Here is a 23,101-nt window from a genome sequence, read left to right on the forward strand (position 1 = left end):
TTAGGCGATGAACTCCGCGCTCCGATAGGACGGAACGGAGCGCATTCGAAAGCCTACGTCATTCCCCTAATGGATCCCCTCGCTGCACGCGCCTCTTGCGTCACCGCTTGACTCGCTCCACTCGCAGCCGAGGAGCGGAGGATCTGCGGAGCTCCGGCGTCCCAGCGCGGCCACCTGCCCCACTCAGCTCGGTCTCACAAGCTGGGAATAAGAAGTCTGTGCCGACCACTGGACGGTTTACGCCTCCTCCGTCAAAGGTAAGAGTGAAGGAAGTCAGTGAAGTGACTCAAATCTGTCACTTCACTAGCAGCGATAGCTTGTATGCTAACACTCGGATTACCGCTGACGGCTAGCCGAGCGAGCTAAGCTGGCGCTGACCGGCGAGCGAGCATTAGTAGCCGAGCAACATGGATGCTGAGGGTGAGTTAGTTAGGTGAGGTTACTCTGCTACGGAACAGAGCTTAAGCCCTCTAAATCCAACCGGTCGGGTCGCGAAGCGTCCTAGATGTCCTCACTGGTCTCTCATGTAAAGAAACGAGCCTAAATCTTTCACACAGTCATTGTAGCTGTTCAGTGTAGTCAGTAATACTGTCTCTAATAAACAGTGAGAGCCGTGACTGGGTAATCCTGTTGACACGGCTCCTTCCATGAGCCAGTCTGTAGGCTGTGTATCGTTTATTTAGCCCGCAGCTCTGTGTTTCTTTCGACCGGTGTTTAAGGGCGAATGTTAATATCCTACATTTCACATCTACGCGTAAAAGTGGCTTTTGCCCCCCCCCCCCCCCCCCCCCCCCAATAGTGGTAGTTAACTGTTCTGGTTAAGTGTTTGTTCTAGCTATAATACCTGTATAAGACCAGTGTGGGTTTCTTTATTCATGTCTCTTCTTTCTTTTCATTTTCTTCCTTGTATTTTTACCCGTGCACTATTCTTAACATCCAAAAACAAAAGTGAAACTTCAGACACCTTTTTTTTTTTTAAATGAAATAATAATGTTTTTGTTGTATAGCAAACCTACACACTTCCAAGGACCATGAGTGCTATATATATATATATATATATATATATATATATATATATATATATATATATAATGTAATGTAATATAATTTCATGCTTGAATGGTTCTTTGTATGGTGAAATCATTCTTTAGATTGCTGGAGAATGTGTTGAATACCGCTGCTGTCAGAAGAAAACCTTGTATCTCCTTTTTTCAGTTTTTCACATAGTGCGAAAATGCCTGCTGTCCTTTACATTGTGTGTAAATTTCATGAAGAATGGAGCAAAAGAAATGGCCCAAAATGACTTGGATAAAACGTCTGGTTCCATTCACTTACATCAAAAGTAAAGTAGGTTTTTTCCTTCTGCTGTAAAGTTATCATTTTGGAGATCCACTATATTGCCAAAAGTATTCGCCCGTCTGCCTTCACACGCATATGAACCTGTGACATCCCATTCTTAATCCATAGGGTTTAATATGATATCGGCCCACCCTTTGCAGCTATAACAGCTTCAACTCTTCTGGGAAGGCTTTCCACAGGGTTAGGAGTGTGTTAATGGGAATTTCTGACTGTTCTTCCAGAAGCGCATTTGTGAGGTCAGACACTGATGTTGGACGAGAAGGCCTGGCTCACAGTGATTATTTGGATGGGTGGCTGAATACTTTTGGCAGTATAGTTTATGATGTTTTCTTCCGACAACAGCCAGCATCAAAAAGGGTCCTTCTGTTGTTACAAGCTTGACAGCATAACAATAGCTGAACTAATTTTGGTGCTGTATAAAACCATTCAAAATAGTTCTACGTAGAACAATATGTAGCACAATTTCCATCAGTCTGAAGAACAATTTCACAACGTATATAACCTTTTAAGCCTGCAATGGCTCTTTATGGATCTCGTGGTTTTAAGTATAACCATTGCCTTTCCTGAAGAACCCTTGAAGAACCATCTTTAAGTGTGTACGCCTCTCTGCTTCAAGTTACGCTCCTATGTGAGGAATGTTCACTATCCATGTGTTACAGTGCATAAGCAGAAGCATGTCAAAGCTGGTGTCTTGTGTCACACAGCATGAACTGAATCAGTTAGTTGAGGTCGTATTCTGTTTTGTTCTGTCAGTGCATCAGACCGCCTCACCATGGCCTGACTGACTAGCAGGGTGCACACAGTGCCTTGTTTCTAGATCAGGAGGCTTATTCTATTTTGTTAAGCATTAGTGAGCTTGACCCAGTCATATCGTTTAGCGCTTTACACAGTATGGTAGTCGTGGTTTGCGTGTTTGTCAGATGATTTGTGGCATAACAGGATGCTGCTACCACAGTGCTGTGTAAGATGCAGTGCCGAGGCCTGGACATCTTGTTTAAAAGTCAGTGCGGACTGTATTAGCTAATTAAATTACAGTGTTTTGAACTGGACTGGGATTTTGGGATTAGTGAAATTTCACTTTGTCCTGGTCTCAGCAACTTTGTGATCATCCAATATGAATTTGCATTTTGCATGAAAGATATGAGCTACTGTGCTGAAACGTTTGCTTTTTAATCATTTCATTGCATTTGTAACCTTACAGGAATACATGTTATATTTCTGCTAATTCAGGTAGATGTAGTCCCAATTTCTACATTTTACCAATTCTGTATTGGCATCAGTGGACGTGGACTGTTAGAAATAAAGATTCTGTGCAGGTACATTTTTTTGTTCATTAAGGTACAAACAATGTAAATGTTCCCTCAAAGTTACTACAGTTGTTTTAAGGTCCAAGTGTGAACCTTAAATAAGTTGTTCCAGGTGAAAAGTATGTATTTGTACCTTTTCAAAACCGAATGTTTTTAAAACAGAACAACAAAATAGAAAGCCTGGAGACGAGGCGGGGTGTGTGGAGTCAATACAAGGATTATGGTGCAATTAGGTTCCCTGACTAAAGATACCCTTAAGGGTACATCGCAGTATCACCCCAGGGACAAGAGTGACAGTTTCCTATGTTTTTTTGCTGATAATGTACGTTTCAGCGAGTGTTGTCTTGCTGATTCCTTAGTCCTGATTCCTTTAGTCATGTGAAGTGCTGTTGGGCTTCAGTAGCTCAGCCAGCGAACCTAAACTGTAATTATATAGCCTGAAAGAGGATGTAAGTTAAGTGATACTTTTTAAATCCCACAAACGGGGAAATTCCACCACCCATCCATGAAGTGAAACACCACATACACACTAGTGAACACACACACACACACACACACTAGGGGGCAGGGAGCACACTTGCCCAGAGTGGTGGGCAGCCCTATCCACGGCACCCGGGGAGCAATTGGGGGTTAGGTGTCTTGCTCAAGGGCACTTCAGTCATGGACTGTCAGCCAAGGGAATTGAACCGGCAACCTTCCAGTCACAGGGCCAGTTCCCTAACCTCCAGTCCACGATATGTACATGGCATGTGTGCTGAATGAAGTGCATGTGATGAGCATTTGGGGCAAGGTAGCCCCATAACCTTTAGAATTTGGGAGTTACTTTCATTTGGCTATATTATTCAAATCATTCAAAGACATATCTTTTTAGGAGGACGTATGGACAATAAAGTATCATATTTTATTAGTATTATTTGATTATTATATTTTAATTAATGTTTTATACTGTGAGCACTTTGAGATTTACTATAAATGAAAAGTGTGTGTTAAATCCAATCTATTATTATTATTATTATTATTATTATTATTAAATGTAATTGCATAATTACATACATGAAAATATGTTGTCAAGAAATGATGAAAACCAAGCAAAAACTGTAAAGGGTGTTTGTTCTGAAGGCAGAACTTTTCATTAAATTCAAATCTGTCTAATATAATATCTCCTCTACTGCTTACGACCACAAATGTGGCATTAATTTTTTAGAATTCATACGATCAACAAAACCTCTCCACATGTTCCACTAAAGCGGCATGTGATATTGAATTAATATTGTTTTACATTGTTCCTTTATTTCTGAGAGTGTAGATAAAACATGTGGGACATATTTACCTACCAGCCTGGAATTCCCATATAGGTGCATTCCTAATGAAAACCAGTCATTGACAATTGCCATGTCAGGAAAGGTGAGCTTTTTAGTTTGGTGGAACCTGTTTGAGCGCTTGCATGGTTTGAGGATAAGCTCTGAAGACGTGAACTAGTCTATTATTAGATTCTGTCTCATGAAGTTGGACCCATGCAAATGAAGTTCCACAGTTTGAAGAGCTTTGATTTTAACTATGGAGTTCATAGCACAATCATATTCTGTCATCAAAGGAAGATGACGATGCTGAGGACGGCTTTGATCTTACACAGATTAAAGTTATGAAATATTGATGGGGATAGTGTTATGGTTGGAAGGTGGGTTACCATGGTAGCTCAGTCATGAGGAAGGGGACACATCCAGTCACATAAGTGAAATTGATTTCCGAAAGGTTTGAGGAATAGATAAGGAGAGAAGTGATTCGCTGTGAATGAGGAGAGTGATAGAGGAGGGTGAGAAAGAGTGAACGTGTGTGTGTGAGCTCAGCACAGGCGGACAGATGCTCCATGGCAGGAAACGAGGACACAGCTGGAGGAGAGCCGGTGTTGATGAGCCATGTTTGTGTGCATGTGCGGTTTCCTCTGAATGTGTGGCTTATAAATGTGTTGGTTCACATTTCGCACTGTTTTATTACATTTTTTTGCAATAGATATCAGACAAAGTGGTGTAAACAATAAAAATCACAAAGGTAGCAGCTCATACATGGGTATAGATTATATAACAAGTAGTGATGGAGCTGATCTTATACCCAGTATTTTGACTGAAATGAATAGAATAGAATAGAATAGAATTCAACTTTATTGTCATTGCGTATGTCGCAGGTACAAAGCAACGAAATGCAGTTTGCATCCATCCAGAAGTGCTTAGCAGCAATATAAATATATATCTTACAATGTACAGTAAGTATAGTATATACAGGTTAAAAAAATATGAGGGGGTATGAACATGGAGGGGGTTATACAGGTTATAAACAAGAATGTACAGGTTATAAATATGATGGGGAGCAGTGAATGCTGAATCAGATATTGTTTATATTGTTATTTTTTTATGAAGGATAAAGTTTTTATCTTATTCTTCACCTTTAGTATTACATATGTTGTCTGTGTAGTAACAAGTAACAAACCATAACCTTGTTAAGTAATTAACAAGGCTGGTCACCTGCTTTTGTTTTAACAACCATTGGTCACTGTGTTTGCATATTGTGAAATTAGACCTCTGCGTTTAACCCATCCGTGCAGTGAAACACCCACATACACGCACACACTAGTGAACACACACACTAGGGGGCAGTGAGCACACTTGCCCGGAGCAGTGGGCAGCCCTATCCACAGCGCCCGGGGAGCAATTGGGGGTTAGGTGCCTCGCTCAAGGGCACTTCAATCATGGACCGTCAGCGCTGGGGATCGAACCGGCAACCTTCCGGTCACAGGGCTGGTTCCCTAACCTCCAGCTTGTTGCTTCTCTTCTTGAGTGCCTTGCTATCCTTTTGCTGCTGTAACACTGAGAATTTCACAGTTGTGAGACTAATAAATGATTATCTTATATAAAAATTTGATCTGCTTCCAGTTTTCCTCATAGATCTGAAATAAACCTGGGTGCGGCACCTTGTTTATAGCAATATATATCACAGGATTGTTTATAGCGATGTCATATTGTAAAGTCAAGTGAAGTAGGTCTCATAACACAGTAGCCACAGTTAGTCAATCATTATCATAAGAACAACAAGAAACCAGTCGGTTTCCTGCTGTTATACTGCAGCTTTGGTCTCCTTATATTCAGTAGCCTCATTTTTGCACATTGTTTGACTAAATACTGTAGTTTTGCTGCTGATGTCATTGTTGGTACTGTATTTTTTTTTAGAGCGCTTTAGCAGTTTGAGTTCTGCTTTCTAGTAGATGGCTTTTATCTTACATGAAGTGCTTCAGGTAAAGATGGCTAATTTCAAAGTTTAGTAGATTTTTAAGGGGGAAAAAAAATCTGATTGATTTTACTGTTGGTTCATACTCAGAGTTTCAATATCATGGTATTGTGCCATCTCTAATACCAAGCATGCGCCTAAGAAGGAGACAGAACTGCCGGAGAAAGTCTTCGGTCAATGAAACTGTATGGGGGAAGTCAAAAGCACAAGACGGTCACGCTCATGTCACATTATAACTAATCCCTGTTGATAGGAAGGTACTTGTGAAAGAAGGAGTAGCTACTGTTTCACTGTCATATTTTTCTGTCTAAAGTAATACACACATTTTCTTGATATGGTTTTCGGTTCTGAAGTCAAGATTCCTTTCCACAGTAAAAGCAGTTGTGTAGCTGTGAATTTATCAGATTCAGAAACTTCATGTACTGAAAAGTCGTCAAATTAAGGCAGCGTCTGGTAGAACCTGGTAAGAAGGAAGTAGCAGGTTGAAATTTTATGATGCAGGAGGAAAATATGATGAAATAATGTTTCGTCATTTACCCAGCATTGATTTGTCGGTTAGACTGCAGAAACACTTTACTTGAAGGGTAACACGTTCATAACATCTTATATAAACACTGCTTAACATGTTCATGAATGTTTAAATAAACATTCATAACGAATATGTATTTGGCATTATATTTATATGGACTACTGTGACATTTTACTGAGACATTTTCAAATTAGAAGTTTTTATTTAGTATAAAAAGTGTATAGTTTTCAGTGAAATGCCTCATTTCTGGACAGACAAAAGACAAATGCGTCACTTTACCCCTTTAGTCATCAATTATTTGTTAGCATTTGTATTTTGGGCTTTATTCTTTCTCCTTTTTTGCTCTGTTTTCTTTAAAAATGTACTGTGCCAAAGATTTCAACCATCTGTCCATCTGGTTTTGTTTTATTTGTAGTGATGTTCTTTCATGCTTGTGGTATTGGAAAAGGCACGTGTATATTTGTGTGTGGAGTATCACATTTAATTGATACTCTTTGAGGTTAAATGTTGCACTGTTACGCCAAGAATTGATAAATTCTGTTTTCTCTTTACCTCAAAACTGATGGAAGTTAACCAGACTGAACCGCACACCATGTGGATCTTTAAATTGCAATGCACAGTAATTTACTTACTTTCATGTGGCTAACTAGCATCTAGTCCCACCACCGCACTAAGATTCAGTCAAGTGATTGTTCATAGCATATTTATGACGATTTTACTGTTTGTACAGTAAAGTGATATACAAAACAACAAATGCTCAAGAAAAATAAATAATTAAAAATGAGTTGAAAGTCTAGGTGAAACGTGCCTAAGTGTAAAAGCACTTAATGACCATAGCGGTAAACTGAGGTCATTTTTATTCTGGCTGTCTAGAAATGAATCATTTTACTAAAAATAATATATGCACTTAAAAAGAAGGTTCTTCAAGTGTTCTTTAGTAAAGAAATGGTTCTGTGTAGAACCATGAACGCTCAAAGAAAGCTTTGCATCGTGAAAGGGTTCTTCAGGTTGATGGAGAATGAGCTGTAGATGTATAATATAACATATAACTTTTTTCAAAAGGTTTGTACATAGCCCCAAAAACGTTCTTCTGTTACAAGCTATACATCATAACAATAGAAGAACCCTTTTTGGCGCAATATGAATTGCTTTTCAGAAAGGTTCTATATTGAACCATTTACACCACATCTGAAGAAGCCTTTCACGACGCAAAGAACTCCAAAGGGTTCCTTGATTGTTCATGGTTCTATATAGAACCATTTTCTATATAGAAACTATTTTTAAAAGTGTAGTTTTTCCAAAATAAAAATGAGGACTTTTATTTTGAAAATGTCTCATAAAATGATATAGTAGTCCATATTAAGATCATGTAAAAGTTGTATGCTTTATAATTGTTGATTTAAACATTCATGAAGATGTTGTGAAGTGTTTTTTGTAAGATGTTGTGAATGTGTTATGTAGACAACCTTCAAGTAAAGTCAGTCCTTACCCGTCCTTCTAAGCCGGTTTTGTGTAAACAGGTCACCAGTTTCAAAACTGTGCTGTGTTGCTTCATGCATGTGGCAAAAGATTCTCGGAAACAACGTAAGAGCGGAGATGCCAAAGTAGTGAACTTGATATTTTTTTCCAGGCCTTCTCCATCGTGGGACATTAAACTACACTTACATATTAAAACCTTGTATTATGGATCAAAACCTTGTATCTCCAAAATGAGAGCTTTACAGGAAAAGGAAAAAAACCTTACTTATAATGTAAGTCAATGGACTTTTTCCCCAAGTAATTTTGGGTCATTTCATCATGTTGGCCCATGCAGTTTACACACAATATATAGGACCGTGGGTATTTTCAAATTATGACAAAAACTGAAAAACAACAAAAATGGAAATACAAGGTTTTCCTCCGACAGCAGCGGTATATATTGTATTATACAACAGTTAGTTCCAGCCACGCAAGCTGATTGGTTGAGAATTAGCCAGAAATGAACCGAATACCATTCGCCAAACAAAATGTGCTGTGAGATGTTTTACAGACTGGCTGGAACCAAACGACATTAATATTGATCTGGCAAAAATTGACAAGACTGAGCTAAACTTGATATTGAAGATGTGTACATGTTTGGCGAATGGTATTGGGTTAATTTCTGGCTGATTCCAGGTTGTTTAGTGGTTCTTCAGTCACAGCTGCCGACTGAAAAGCTCCTCAGTGGTGATGACACTTTAGTGAATTTAGTGTAAGGAGCTGGAGAACAAACTGCCGCCTGTGCAGCGAGTGGGCGGAGTTCATTATTCTGACGTAGCAACAAGCTTGTTAAGGAACTATAATTTGGAGGAAGGAACTGCGAACATTAAAACATATTAAATGCTGCGTTCACGGCCAGTTTATTAATTTCTTACTCCCATTTATTTAACTGTTGTATAAAAGCAATAGAACGCTCGAGATCATGTGTTATCCCGAATAACATCACGGCTATTATAATCTACGGCACAGCGTGATGTTATTTCATGATAACACATTGCTTAAATAGTATACATATTTCTCTTGCAATTATGGCAAATTTCAGTGTGGCTGGCCCTAAACAGGTTTGTCTTTTAATGTACATACATGATGGTTTAACATCCACATATAGAAGTGAGCAATGCTGCTTTTAATCACTATAGTCAAATCCAAATAATGGCATAATCCGTAGTTACCCTACTGTTGTTAGTTCTAGCAATGTACTTATCATCCGTTTAGAGTTGTATTCAGCAGTCCAGGCTTCATCATACCCAGACACAGTGTTGAGGCCACAGACGTCAAGTCAGTGATGTGTAAATGAGGTCATGTTAGTGATGGAGGTAGAAAGAAAGCAAGGGAACAGCTCACACTGTCCTCCTTTCTGCTCGCTGAAGTACTGTCCATGTGTTGACTGATAAAGACTGATTTCCAAGGGCCAGTTTCAGGTTTAGTGAGATTCGAGGTGGACTGCAGAATCTGTTGGTGTACAGGCAGACATTTCATGACCATTAAATCTGATTGCTTACCATCAAAGTGGATAATAAAGATATCACCAAATGCCCATAAATTAACATGGCATCACACATTTATGATAAGAAGTAGCAATTTGTGTTTGTTTTTATGTCGTTTTACATAAAAAGCCTTAATTTAAAAATATATTAATGTTATTATTTGCCTTTAAGATTAATCAGCAGTGATCGGTTGTATTAAAATTTAAATTTAGTTTTGTCACAGTGGTTTTATACATTCATTTTTTAATGAAGTCGAACAGGTTTAGCTTTTTACCACTGAGGTATGTTGGAAATTTTGAAAGGTGGTTTGTTGATGGATTGTTGTTGTTGTTCTTTACAAAAACTCTGATTACTCATTTATTTGCCAAACTAATTGGTGGATTCCAGAAATTGGTGCCATCTTCTCTGGGCCTGAGTTAATTTACAATGGACTGAGGTGAAGTGGAAAAGTGTCCTGTGGTCCAACGAATCAACATCTGAATTTCTTTTTGGAAATCATGGACGCTGTGTCCTCCAGGCTAATGACCACTCAGCTTATCAGTGCACAGTTCAAAAGCCAGTATGGTATAGGGATGCATTAGTGCACATGGCATGGGAGACGTGCACACCTGTGAAGGTGCCATTAATGCTGGACGATATATACATGTTTTGGCAACATATGCTGCCATCCAGACAACGTCTTTTTCAGGGAAGGCCTTGATTATTTCAGCAAGACAGTGACAAACCACATTCAGCTTGTATTCATATTAAGAATCTGGATGCTAAACTGACCTGCCTGCAGTCCAGACCTGTCACCACTGAAAACATTTGGTGCATTATGAAATAAAAAATATTGCAAAGGAGACCCCGAACTGATGAGCAGCTGAAATTCTATATCAAACAAGAACAGGAAGACATTTCACCTTTAAAACTTCAGCAGTCAACATACAGAGATGATGTGTTTCTGTTATGGCTTAGGATTACAGGAAACTACAGTAACAGCCTAGTTATGGAACCTGATAGCAGTATTTTAGTTATGGCCGTGGTAGGTCAGCAGACAGGGAACTTGGCTGTTGTGCAAAATGCCATGAGTTCAGGTTTCTTAAGCAACACTAAACTGACTAAATGTACAAACAGTATGAAACCGTTTGACTTGTTTGGCGTCAGTATATGTATGTATAGATTATTGATGTGACATTGTGTCTTTCTTTGTAAATCTTAGCACCGCCGTCTTTCCCCCCTCTGATTTAAAATGATCCAGGAGATCTGAACAGAGCACAGCATAGTCCTATTGAAAACATTGAAGGTATTAGTTAGGAGTGGGCAATATGACTACATTCATTGCTGTTATGATAACATCTTTTCTGAATATGTCATGGATGCTGTCAGTGCTTAAAGAACACAGTGCAACTGCATGTGTCATTACAAAGAGAGCATCATTAGTCCTGGTTAACTGTATTTATCTTAGAGCACTATGTGAAGTGATCATTATTATTCAAATCGTGAATCATGAAATCATTCTATGCATAATTTTGACTGTATTTATATGTAACTCTTGCTTCTTTTTTTTTTTTGTCTTTTCCTACCTCCGATTTTTCTGATCGACACTGTTATTTAAATTGCAATTATTTTCTGTTAATTGAAGTCCAGTCTGTGCCAGCCTGCCAGTTAGTTGTGGTTGTGATGTCGCAGCATGTAGTTGTTTGGTTCCTTCTGATTGGTTTAAGGCTACGTTTACACAGCAGGTAAAATTGGCCCAAGTCTTCATATGTGACACAGATGTGTGTCTGTGTCACAGTGTAAACAGCAAAAAACACACTGAATCTGACATTTTCGAGTCCAATTTGAGACGCTTTCATATGTGGCTCTAAAATCCGATACGTATCCAATATGCGGGAATGCAACTCAGTCTGAACAGCCAGATCAGAATTCATGCGACTTTTACATGAATCCAGCTCGACATTTGTCATCATTTCGCACTGCTGAGACCTCATAAACATTTTGGGGTGATATTTCTGGACAAAAATTTGAAGAGACGCCTCCAAATTCCTCCATGTTTGAAGAGATTTCGAAAGAAATGGCCAATCGTGGCTGTAGGAGAACGAAGCTGCAGTGTCAAAGAAAAGTTAAAAAGTCTGAAAGCAAAGTATAAAAATATCTGAGGACATGAACCAAAGAGGTGGCTGTGGCCGAATAACGTGCACTTTTTACGGCAACCTCGAACACTTCTGGGTGATGAGCCCAGCTGTCAGTCAATGAAGCTTCATGATGGCTCCTGAGATGCTGGTGAAGATGAATTGAATTGAGTTGAATTCAGAACCATTAGCCAATTGTGTTTGCATGCAGAGGAATTAGACCTCTGCATTTAACCCATCCATGCAGTGAAACACCAACATACATGCACACTAGTGAACACACACACTAGGGGGCAGTGAGCACACACTTGCCCAGAGCGGTGGGCACCCCTATCCACAGTGCCCAGGGAGCACTTGGGGTTCAGTCACGTACTATCGGCCGAGGGGACTAAACCGGCGACCTTGCGGTCACAGGGCTGGTTCCCTAACCTCCAGCCCTCGAATGCCCCTCATGAAGCAGATCCTCCAGTTGGCAGTTATGATTGTTTACCTCTGGATGAGCCCCGTGAAGAGGCATGACGCTCTGTTCTTTTGCGCATCCGAGTCAGTTTAGGAGCTGATCTGTTCGGACTGATGTCGCATACAGATCACATTTAAAAGATTTTGTTAGCAGCCAAATAAAAAAAATCGGATTTGGTGAGAAAATCAGATTTGGGACACTTTTACCTGCTGTGTGAATGTAGTCTAACTCATTTACAGGCCGTTGGCAAGCCCTGTAATTAGGTTAATATCCCCCAGTTAAGACATTGTTAATAAAAAATGGCTATAAATAATATTGCAGCTCTTGCGGTTTGAAAATTGCACTCTTAAATTGCAATTTCCAAATAAAAACGATTAATCTTTCAGCCCTATTATGATGCATGTCACGTATCATGAAAATACCTATATTGCCCATCCACAGCATTATTACATAGGTTAGGACATTTGAATATTTTATTAAAAGTGTATTGTTTCTGCCAAGTTTCTGTCCACAGTAAATGGTTTTAGAGCAGAGAGGTAAATGGTGGTGGAAGGTAAAAAATGGCCACTTAAACCTAAATTAAACTTACAAGAAAACAGTGACAAACTTATTCGTTAATCGGTTATCATAGAAGATTACTGGGTCAAGATGCTCCTCAACATACAGACTTTTATGTTTTCAAAGCTAATGAACTCACTTCTCTTTGGGTGCCGTTACGAAGATGATCCACTCTATAAATTCTGCATAGAATATCCCAGTTAGCATTAGACGTGTGAATACATTTGCTGCGCTACTAACAGATAAAGAATAAGATTACTTCCCAAAATGTTGCTGCTGCCTATAAATTATATCTTAGAATGTGCTAATTGGGCCTTTGTAGATTTCCCCTTTGCATTCTCAGCCATCTGTTTAGAGCTTTGCATCTTACACACACACACACACACACACACACACACACACACATACACACACATACACACACACAAAGACAAAGAGAGATAAATACACTCATGATGGTCTGTTTGTAGCCATGGAAACAATTAGTATCACTACAGAGAGACCATGTGACTTCATTCTTTTGTTTCTCATTTCTTTTATAGCCTTTTTTTTTGTATTGTCACTGCTGTTCTGGCTGTTAATGTCATGCAGGTATTGTTTATTGGTGTATATTATATGGTTATATGGCATATTGTGTGTTGACGTGATCATAATATTGGCTTTCGCAGTAACAACATCACAGCAAATCAGCCGCCTAACGAATTTGTCATGTTATATTGTCCTCTGTGGCTTTAGATGTTCCTGATGAGTTTCTCTGGGTGTTTTAGACCAATCAAGGCATTCACCAAACATGATCCAACAAACATGCCTATTTATTAGGGCTGCATTAAGGGTGCTAGAATTGTGAGCCAATGGTGACAAAATGGCATTTTGGCCCATCATTCTGTTCTTCCAGAATACAATAAATACTTCATTATATATTGGTTTGAACATAGCATTAACATTTATTAACAATAAATGTTAATAAATTTCCTTTAAACAAGTATTTTCCTTTACTGATATGATTCTGTTGTCATTGTGCTTCACTAATAATTAGGAGTACAATGATGCATTTAGCCTGTGATTAGATGTGATTCACGATACTGACTTCACAATTTGGTATTCTCACAATATTTTAAACAAAATGAAGAAAAATGATGGTCATAAATCATGTTGTTGCGCAGTTTACTAACATTAACTAACAATATCACAATATTACAATGCATTGTTAAATGACTAATTATGGTCAAAATTAATGCAGGCCAATCTTTACCCCATGTTCACCAATGAGTTAAAAACAAACTAGGCATATTGTAATCACATTGTACAAGCATAACATTATGACCACCACCTTGTTTCTATGCTCATTGTTCATTGTATCATCTCCACTTACTGTATAGCTGCACTTTGTAGTCGTACAGTTACAGACTGTAGTCCATCTGTTTCTCTGATACTTGGTAAAAACTCCAGCAGCACTGTTGTGTCTGATCCACTCGCACCAGCGCAACACAGACTATCACGCCACCGCCACATCAGTGTCACTGCAGTGCTGAGATTGATCCACCACACAAATAAGTACCTGCTCTGTGAGGGTCCATGGGGGTCCTGACCACTGAAGAACAGGGTAAAAGGGGGCTAATAATGTATCAGAGAAACAGATGGACTACAGTCTGTAACTGTAGAACTACAAAGTGCACCTATATAGTAAGTGGAGCTGATAAAATGGACAATGAGCGTAGAAACAAGCAGGTGATCATAATGATATGCCTGATCGGTGTAAATAGTAATAATGCCAAAAAGAATACATCATGTAATACGTTGTGTATTATTTTTTCCAATTTTTCAATCGAATAATTCTTAATTGTACTTATTATATCTGACAATTGCATTCATTTTTTTGATATCTCAGATTCAAAGAACTGTGCCAGTCTCTTGGGTAAGAAGCTGCCCCAGTGAACAAAAAAACCGTGTGTTGAAATTTCCGATGTGCACACACACATGTGCTTAGATATGACCGACCATTCAGGACCATTGTTCCCTCTCAGGCTGCGCTGGTACTGAGTAAACCCACCTTTTCAAAGTAGGCACAGCTCAGCCGAGGACACAGCTCTCCTCTTTCAGCAGACACAGACCTGAAACAGAGTGGGAGGAGAATGTAAACATGGAAAGACAAGCAGAGACAGACAGATCATAATTCAATAGCGGACCTATTGGAGAATAGAAGGCCACTCTAATATTAAGGTTGGTCTCTAACTGCGCTAATTTGCTTGATCCTCAGAAGATTAGTAATTTTGTAGAGAAAATCTGACCAGAATAAGTCAGTACAAACTTTAAGTTATGGTATCAGAAAAGAAGTGGTATTGTGTCATCTGTAGTGTTTTGCCATTCTAACCGCAACACATCTCTGCCTCGACTGAGATTAAGCTGTAGAAGCGAGAACGATTTACAGAGCGCCACAAAAGATTTAGCCTGTCCATATGGCCAGGCAGATAGTGCAACTAGGAGGAGAGAGGAGGAGGAAGAGGAGGAGGAGGAGGAGGAGGGCATGGTAGAAAGGGGGAGGGAGCACTGGTGTGTTGCACTGAAGTATCTGCATAGAACACACAGGGAGGTCCTGTGAGATCAGCCTTAAAGAAACCAATATACCACCCTAATACACAAACATTCACTGAAAACTGCCTGAAAAGTTCCCCGGAGATGATTGTTCGCTGGGTTTGCAGTTTGGCTTTAATGCTGTTTAAAACTTTCCAGTCCCTGACACCTGAACCTGCAGTTCATCTCGTTCTCTGGGTTATTTCGACAGTTTGCAGCAAAGCGCCATGCAAGGTTTGAGAGGTGACAGAAATAACTCCTTGCTTTCAGACGCTCTGCTAAAGCTAATCCGCTAATGCTCTCTGACAGGCCTGCACGATTAGCCTCGCAGAGCAGGGAGCCGTCTCGCTCCGAACACCGGAAGGTCCGAGGGTGGAAGGTGACTTCCTGTTTTTGTTTTCTTAAATGTTTTTCGTAGAGGAACCGTTTTTATTCATTGCCTTTTACTTTGAGGGACTTGGTGAATATGACCCAAAGATGTGCAGGAAAATAACCACAATCTTCGTGTTCTCAGCGTAACCATTTGGGGTGGAAGTGTCCTAACTCGAATTACTGTGAGTTAATGGATTGATGGACTTTGCTGAACACTGGAGGGCCGGACCACTAACAGTCTGTGTGTCCATTATTCTGCCTTACTGTGATACGCATGCTCTGTAATCCAGTTAACAAGGCAGATTGCTTTATTCACGCCTGCAGTGTTATGAGGATGCAGTATGGAAACACTTCGTTTTGAGGGGAAGAAGTTAGAGCTGCATTAATGACGTATAGTCTCACACTCATGCCGTGTGACCTCTTCACGCCATGACTTCCTGTGGTGGATCACTGGAGAAGAGTTCAGGGCAAGCTAAGCTCGTGGATGAAGTGTTTGATGTTATAGTATTAAAGAAAACCGACTAGTGAGCAGATCAGTTGTGCCTTTACACTATCAGAAAGTGTTAGAAAAAGAGTGAATAAGAATGGATTCTATCTAAAAATAAATAAATGTATAAAACACTATATATATGCATTTAGGCATGTAGAGGTGGTCAAGACAACTTGCTGAAGTGCAGGCCGAGCAGCAGAACGGGGAAGAAAGGGGATTTAAGTGACTTTGAATGTGGCGTGGTTGTTGGTGCCAGACGGGCTGGTCTGAGTATTTCAGAAACTGCTGATCTACTGGGATTTTGCGTGTGTTTTTATATATATATATATATATATATATATATATATATATATATATATATATATATATGGTGACTTCACAAGAGAAGAAAAAACATTCCTAACTATCAATCGAAGTTTATGTAACTTTTTTCAAGTAATTTTGGATCATTTCTTTTGGTCCATTCATCATGAAATTTTAACACAATGTAAGTGGGTAAATTTCAAATGATGAGTTTTCAAATACAAAAACAAATTATGAAATAATACATTAAATAAATGTCTCTCTCTCCCTTTTTGCTCCTTCTTCTTCTTTCTCAATCAGAGGCTGTGGTGAGGAGTGTGTGAGGGAGTCCGTGTGTATGTGTATGTGTGTGTTTGTGTGAGTCATGGCGGACCAGCAAAGGCAACGCTCTCTCTCCACGTCGGGGGAAACACTATACCAGGTCTTGGGGGTCGCTAAGGCTGCCTCACCAGACGACATCAAAAAGTGCTACCGGTAAGAAACACTGCATAAACACTGACCAGGCCAACTATTACCCTAAACCACCTTTATGATTGTTGCTCATTGGAAGGTATAGATATCAGAGAAGTCTCTGGCCTGTTTTCTCTGAGCTGTCTGTCACTGATTGGTATTTTAGTACAACTTCTAAAGAGTGTTAGACTCTAGTCCACTAGAGGGCAGCAAAGAGTTGAATGTTAACTGTGAGCAACTTTGTATGTGCTTATATACATACTCAACGTTTTTAGATGTTACATGTATGTTGGTATTGTCCATTTGTGAAATGTTTTCAGTAAGAAAAAGAGAACAGAGGGGTTAAAAAGGGACATGGAAGTTAAAGGGGAATCCACAAATTTTTATTTAAATTTTTTGCTTAATTAATAAATGTTTTGGATGTAAACAAATCATTCAGAGTTGTGCATTGTAGAGAAACTGTAGACTCAGATTTCTGTAGTACACTCAGTAACTTTGTTTACATCTTAAATTAATTATACTGAAATTTTAAAAATTCTACTGAGTACCAGCCCCAGCCTAAGCTGGCTCATTTACATTCAGAGCACTTGGCTGACACTCTTATCTAGAACGACTTACAATTGGATCATTTTTACACAGGTAGGCGAATTTGGGTTAGGTGTCTTGCCCAAAGACTCTCATCGGTATAATGTAGGGTGCTTACCCAGGTGGGGATTGAACCCCAGCCTACAGCGTAGTGTAGAGGTGTTACCCACTACACTACCCAACCCTGTCTCCTGTCACTCTGAACATCATTCTACCACTCTTGTTTTGCATCACAGGAAACTTGCTCTGAAGTTTCATCCAGACAAGAACCCTGACAATCCAGAAGCAGCTGAGAAGTTTAAAGAGATCAACAACGCTCACGCCATTCTCAGCGATCCCACAAAACGCAACATCTATGACCAGTATGGCTCCCTCGGCCTCTTTGTGGCTGAGCAGTTTGGAGAGGAGAATGTCAACACATACTTTGTGCTCTCCAGCTGGTGGGCCAAGGTGAGTCCGCACACACATATACTTCTAGACATCTACTCACTGAATAATCACAAGATTTCACAAGACTAATGTTTGCCTGTGTTTAGTGGCGTAACTACCAGCAGTGCAGGTGTAGGCTCGAGGGCCCATATAAGAGCCCTTATATCTCTTCTATCCCTAATTGTGTTTACACCATGATTTATGCTTAGCTGTGATAAGGAAGCAATATAATTCAACCATTAGTTTACATTAGACCACAGAGTCATTTATTCATGCAAGATATGTTTCATTAAAGGGGGGGGGGGGGGGGGGGGGGGGTCTTTCTTTTTCAATCCAGGTAATGCCACTGGCTGTAAATAGACAGTGTTTTTTTGTTTGTTTGTTTGTTTGTTTGTTGTGGTTTTTTGTTTGTTTGTTTGTTTTTGTTAAACTTGAATTCACAGCATAGGTTTACCGTGGTCTTCCTGACTTGTTAAAGATTTGGTTGAGTAAATCAATCTCTCTCTGCCTCCCTCCAGGCCTTGTTTATTTTCTGTGGGGTTGCCACAGGTTGTTATTGCTGCTGCTGTCTGTGCTGCTGCTGTAACTGCTGCTGTGGAAAGTGTAAACCCCGGCCCCCCATGGACCACGAGCACGATTTTTATATGTCCCCTGAGGACCTGGAGGCTCAGATGCAGTCTGACGAAAGAGGTAAGACTGCAGAACTGCTGCACTCAAACATAGAGTGAGGAGTTCAACCATGATAAGAAAAGGAAAATGCCATGTTGCATTTGCACAACAAGGCATCAACCACCTAGCAAAGATAATATCTCTGTATAAAACATCAGAATAAGAGGGAGCGGCAAATTGCTCCTAATGTGGCCAGCAGAACATTAGCTAATGCTAGCAGACACGTCAGGTGAATCTCAGACGTATACAGTCAAGACCTACACAGACCTACAGTGCTAAACTAAAAGGCTCTAATGTTTTAAACAAGTCGTTATTTTTGGTAGTTTGAAAATGGCCTGTTGTGCCAGTTGCTTGTTAGTTTTGGTCACTGTTTAGTTTCTTGTTTTGATCATGGTAACTCTTCACTCCACACTTAATGCCATAGAACCTACAGCATCACTGCCCATCTATCGACATTGGAAGCAGCGCTCATTCTGTGATGCCATGTGTGACTTCTAAATCTTGTGTTTAGCCTAAAATTACAGAAATATTTATTCTGTTTTTTAAGCATTTCGAAAGTCAAAAATATATTTTGCTCCTGGTTTTGTGAACCTTCTCCACCTGTGTTGTCTGTGCTATGCCAGACCATACACTGCTTCTACTCTTTGGGCATACAGAGTATGGATGCCCATCGGTAATTCAGCAATTAATTATTTCTATTTTGGCTGATCTGTGTTGCAAATTTATAATGTCAGTAACGTGAGCCAGGCAGATGCACTCATGCTGTATTTGAATGCTGCTGCAGATGTGCAGCTCATTAACCTCTTATGCTCCAGGGTATATTTTGGTTTTTCCATCTGAATTTACATGACCAAACATAAGGCAAATTATTCAGTAACTGCATGTAAAAAATGCAAATTTTAATTTTATGTATTTATTTTTCTAAAAGCTTAGCAGAGAATGTGTTTTATGATCTAAATATATTGCTCTAAGCTTACAATTTACTGCAGAAAGCCAAAAATCTCAGACGCTCTTTGTATTATTTTATAAAAATATGTTTATAGAGTTTATCACTGAATAGACGCCGTCTGTTTATAGTTTACAGCCCAGCTTTGTGGAAAAATGGGTCGACTTTCAGTAGAAAAAAACAACTTCTTCTATTACAAGGGTTTAAAATTACATTACCCATCTGTTTGACTGGAAAGAAAACAGGTCCAGCCTCATACGACACCCGCTTTTTGAATGTCGCTTATAAAATATGAAAGTTATGACAAATTTGATGAAGTGCATTTTGGAACCAACAGCGGTTCAAAGGAGGGGGCTACACCCCCAATACCATGACAGACCCTGACTTTTGAACTTTACACCAGTAACAATCTGGATGATCTTTTTTTTTTTTGGCCTGGAGAACACAATATACATTATTTCCGTCTGGAAGGTTAATTCATCAGGCCAAATTACAAATCAATGCTGTTTTTAATTACAATTCACATACAGTCCCATCTTTTTTGGAATTGGGTTTGTATGATAATGCGTTATGCATAATGCTGAATGGTCTGTCCCCTTTTACTTTGGATGTACCACTTTTATTTTAATTTAATTTGTGTTATTTAAGGGCCCATATTATGGATAACTGGATTTCCCTTCTTTTTGATTGCATGTAAACACTGTTAAAGTTTTAAAATGTTTACAGTCCACATGTGGAAATTTGACTGCAAAACCTACCCATTTTGAATTCACTGCTTTAATGATGTCGTGGAAATGCATTCAATTTTACATTATAATTTACAAATATCCACCTATTCTGGCTACAGAAGTTTAGAAGCTGATGGAGTAATTCAGACCAGACTGCTTTTTTGAGTGAGAACAATAGAGGGCAGCCGATCAGCATGGAAATGATTTACATCAGCCCCACCACACAATCCTCTCCTGCCTGCAATAGCATTCCTATTTTCTATTAATAGTAGCCCATTACTCAATTACATCACTGTCTTGGAATATAAAACCACATAAATTTCATGAATGGACATTAAAGTGAATAAGAAAAGAAAATACAAAATAAATGTATAATGTGAGGCAACACATTTTTTGTTTAATTATTTATAAAATGCCTGTTTAGCCCATTAAAGAGCAAATAATCTTGTTTATATTGTGGCTTTGGCTATTAGAAGGTATTGGTTGGTGCTTGTGTTTCGGGTTATTAAAAAAAAATCAGCCAATTTGGAATCAGAACTGGCCATAAAAATCAAAAACTAGGTCTATTGAGTTGTGAATTTTTATGCTTGTGTACATTTGTGTCGAATAAATGTGTGTGTGTGTGTGTGTGTGTGTGTGTGTGTGTGTGTGTGTGTGTGTGTGTGTGTGTGTGTGTGTGTGTGTGTGTGTGTACCCACAGACGGTGACCCAATCATGGTGCAGCCCTCTTCAGCCACAGAGACCACTCAGCTGACAGCAGACAGTCACCACACCAGTTACCGGACTGACACCTCCTATAACTAGAGCCCTCTAGAGCCTTCTCCTCAACCACCTCTCCCTCTCACCCTCCTCTGGGACCACCTGGCCAGCAGAGGGAGCTGTCCTTTTACACCCTGTGCAACAACTGCCGAGAGAATGAAGGAGAGAATGAGGGGCTGAGCGAGTGGACAGGTCTTTGTCTCTGATCTCTGCTATGAAATGTGAAAGATCTAAAAGTTCAGGCATGCCTCTGCACAGACAAAGAAACAAGATTTTCTTTTTCTTTTGCCTTTTACCTCTCCCAGACCTAGTATACCCATAGCCTGTCTGACACACTTTCTCACATACAGTCTCACAGACAGCCCTGCTCAGTCTTGTGTTAGTTTCTGTTCCATGCTATTAATAGAGATCATATTTGAACTATGCATTCTTCTTGAATATATAGATAATTAATATTGTACAACACATTTGGAAATCTACCCCATACTAATTTTCTTTTACCTGGAATGACATCTTAATCTACACCACCCACAAAATCGTATGATGTTCCTTTATCAGAGTTATGTTTTTGCATAATTGATTTTGCAATGTGCAGATATATTCAAGCCTATTCGTTTTGCTCTTCCAGGCATGTGTACTGATCATAAACATGGCAAGGGTGGCGAGGTAGTCTGAGTTTTTACTGTTTTTAGTTTAAACGTCCTTTGTTTGTCTGTTTTATGTTATAACATACACGTTTTAGTGAAAGCAACAGTCGCATGTGTCTACTTTCTCTCTCTAAGTAGTAGATCTGCACCAACAGGCCTGTACAAACCCCTATGAGGTGTATCCCAAACCCCAGAGATATACCGTCAAGCATAGGACCCACTTGAAGACATTGTCACATATCAGACTCCCTGTCATTGAAGTTCTGACAGGAAATGTCCATAGTCTTAATGATGCAAGTGTGTTTTTCGCAAAAGAAAAGCAGGATAGTGTAGTTTAGAGTAGTTTTTAAATGTAGTTATTTTTGTTGTCTCCATGTTTTGAGAGACTGTCATGTCCTTTGTTTTTTCCTAAAGATAAAAAATGGCATTTGGGAATTTGGATTTTTATTGGTGGGCTCTACTGCAATCTTTGTGTCTATCCTGTGTAAAGTAATACAGAAATACAGAGCCATCCATGAGTACAGGTGCAGATCTCAATGTGTGTTTTTGCTGTATTGTTAAATCTTTTTGTAAGCATTTTATCATATTCGAATTACAAATCTCTATTCCAAAAAGTTGGGAGAGTATGTGAAATGCTAATAAAAAGCAGTGGTTTGTAAATTTTGTTTGATCTGTATTGAATTGGAAACAACATAATATTTGATGTGTTACCTTAAGAATTGTATTTGCTCATGATCATTCTAATGTTGATGCCTGTGACATGTTTCACAACAGTGGGGACAGGAGCTTGTTTAATACTTTGTTATGCCACCTTTGCTTTTAACAACACTTCATAGTCGTTTGGGGACTGAGGCACCAATTGTCTAAGATAGAATCCAGTTTGGAAAGCATTTTTGCCATTTTTTTTTTTGCGAGACGGATGTCTCTTAAAAAAATTAAGACATCTAGTGCAGCATATATTGCACCAAAATGTGAATGTGTCTTTCAGCCTTAATGATGACTTCACACATGCGAAAGTTACCCATTCTGTGGGCTTTAATAACCTCCATACCATGGCAGACAGCTTTTACACTTTACACTGGTAACAATCCCCATGACCCATTTCTTCTCTGACCTGGAGAATATAGCTTCCGTTATTGGAAAGGTTACCTAAAAGGTCGACTTGTCAGATCACAATACGTTTCCACTGTGCATTAGTCCATTTCAGATGAATCTGAGCCCAGAGAAGTTGGTGGTGTTTCTGGACATTGTTGATCTGTGGCTTCCTCTGGACAAAGTACAGCAGCGACAAACTGTGTTGTTTGACAATAGTTTGTCAAAGTATTCTTGCGATTATCTGATGCTTGCTGGTTTTAATGATCGTCCTTGCCTCCAAACTCCCTGATATTGTCGGTGAAGTTCTACACCATAGCATGGTGAAATGCCTGAAAACCAGGCAGTAACTTGTTGAGGAACAGTGGTCTGAGCATCCACCCAGCCTTGCTCATGAAGGACTAGGCATTTCCTTTTATACCCAAACATGATTGCATCAGCTGTTTTAA

At 39.3% G+C, this 23,101-nt stretch overlaps 1 protein-coding gene across 1 annotated transcript; it reads left to right on the forward strand.

Annotated features, from left to right (window-relative positions):
* The first annotated feature begins 96 nt into the window (after window positions 1-96).
* dnajc5ab (DnaJ (Hsp40) homolog, subfamily C, member 5ab) lies at window positions 97-22,220 on the forward strand. Its single transcript, XM_017710922.2, has 5 exons — window positions 97-257; window positions 16,648-16,821; window positions 17,619-17,832; window positions 18,330-18,501; window positions 20,855-22,220. The coding sequence occupies exons 2-5, from the start codon at window positions 16,712-16,714 to the stop codon at window positions 20,956-20,958; spliced, it is 600 nt and encodes a 199-aa protein (XP_017566411.1). The 5' UTR covers window positions 97-257; window positions 16,648-16,711; the 3' UTR covers window positions 20,959-22,220.
* The last annotated feature ends 881 nt before the right edge of the window (window positions 22,221-23,101 follow it).

The sequence above is a fragment of the Pygocentrus nattereri genome, chromosome 9, assembly GCF_015220715.1.
Source record: "Pygocentrus nattereri isolate fPygNat1 chromosome 9, fPygNat1.pri, whole genome shotgun sequence".
In the NCBI taxonomy this organism is placed as follows: domain Eukaryota; kingdom Metazoa; phylum Chordata; class Actinopteri; order Characiformes; family Serrasalmidae; genus Pygocentrus; species Pygocentrus nattereri.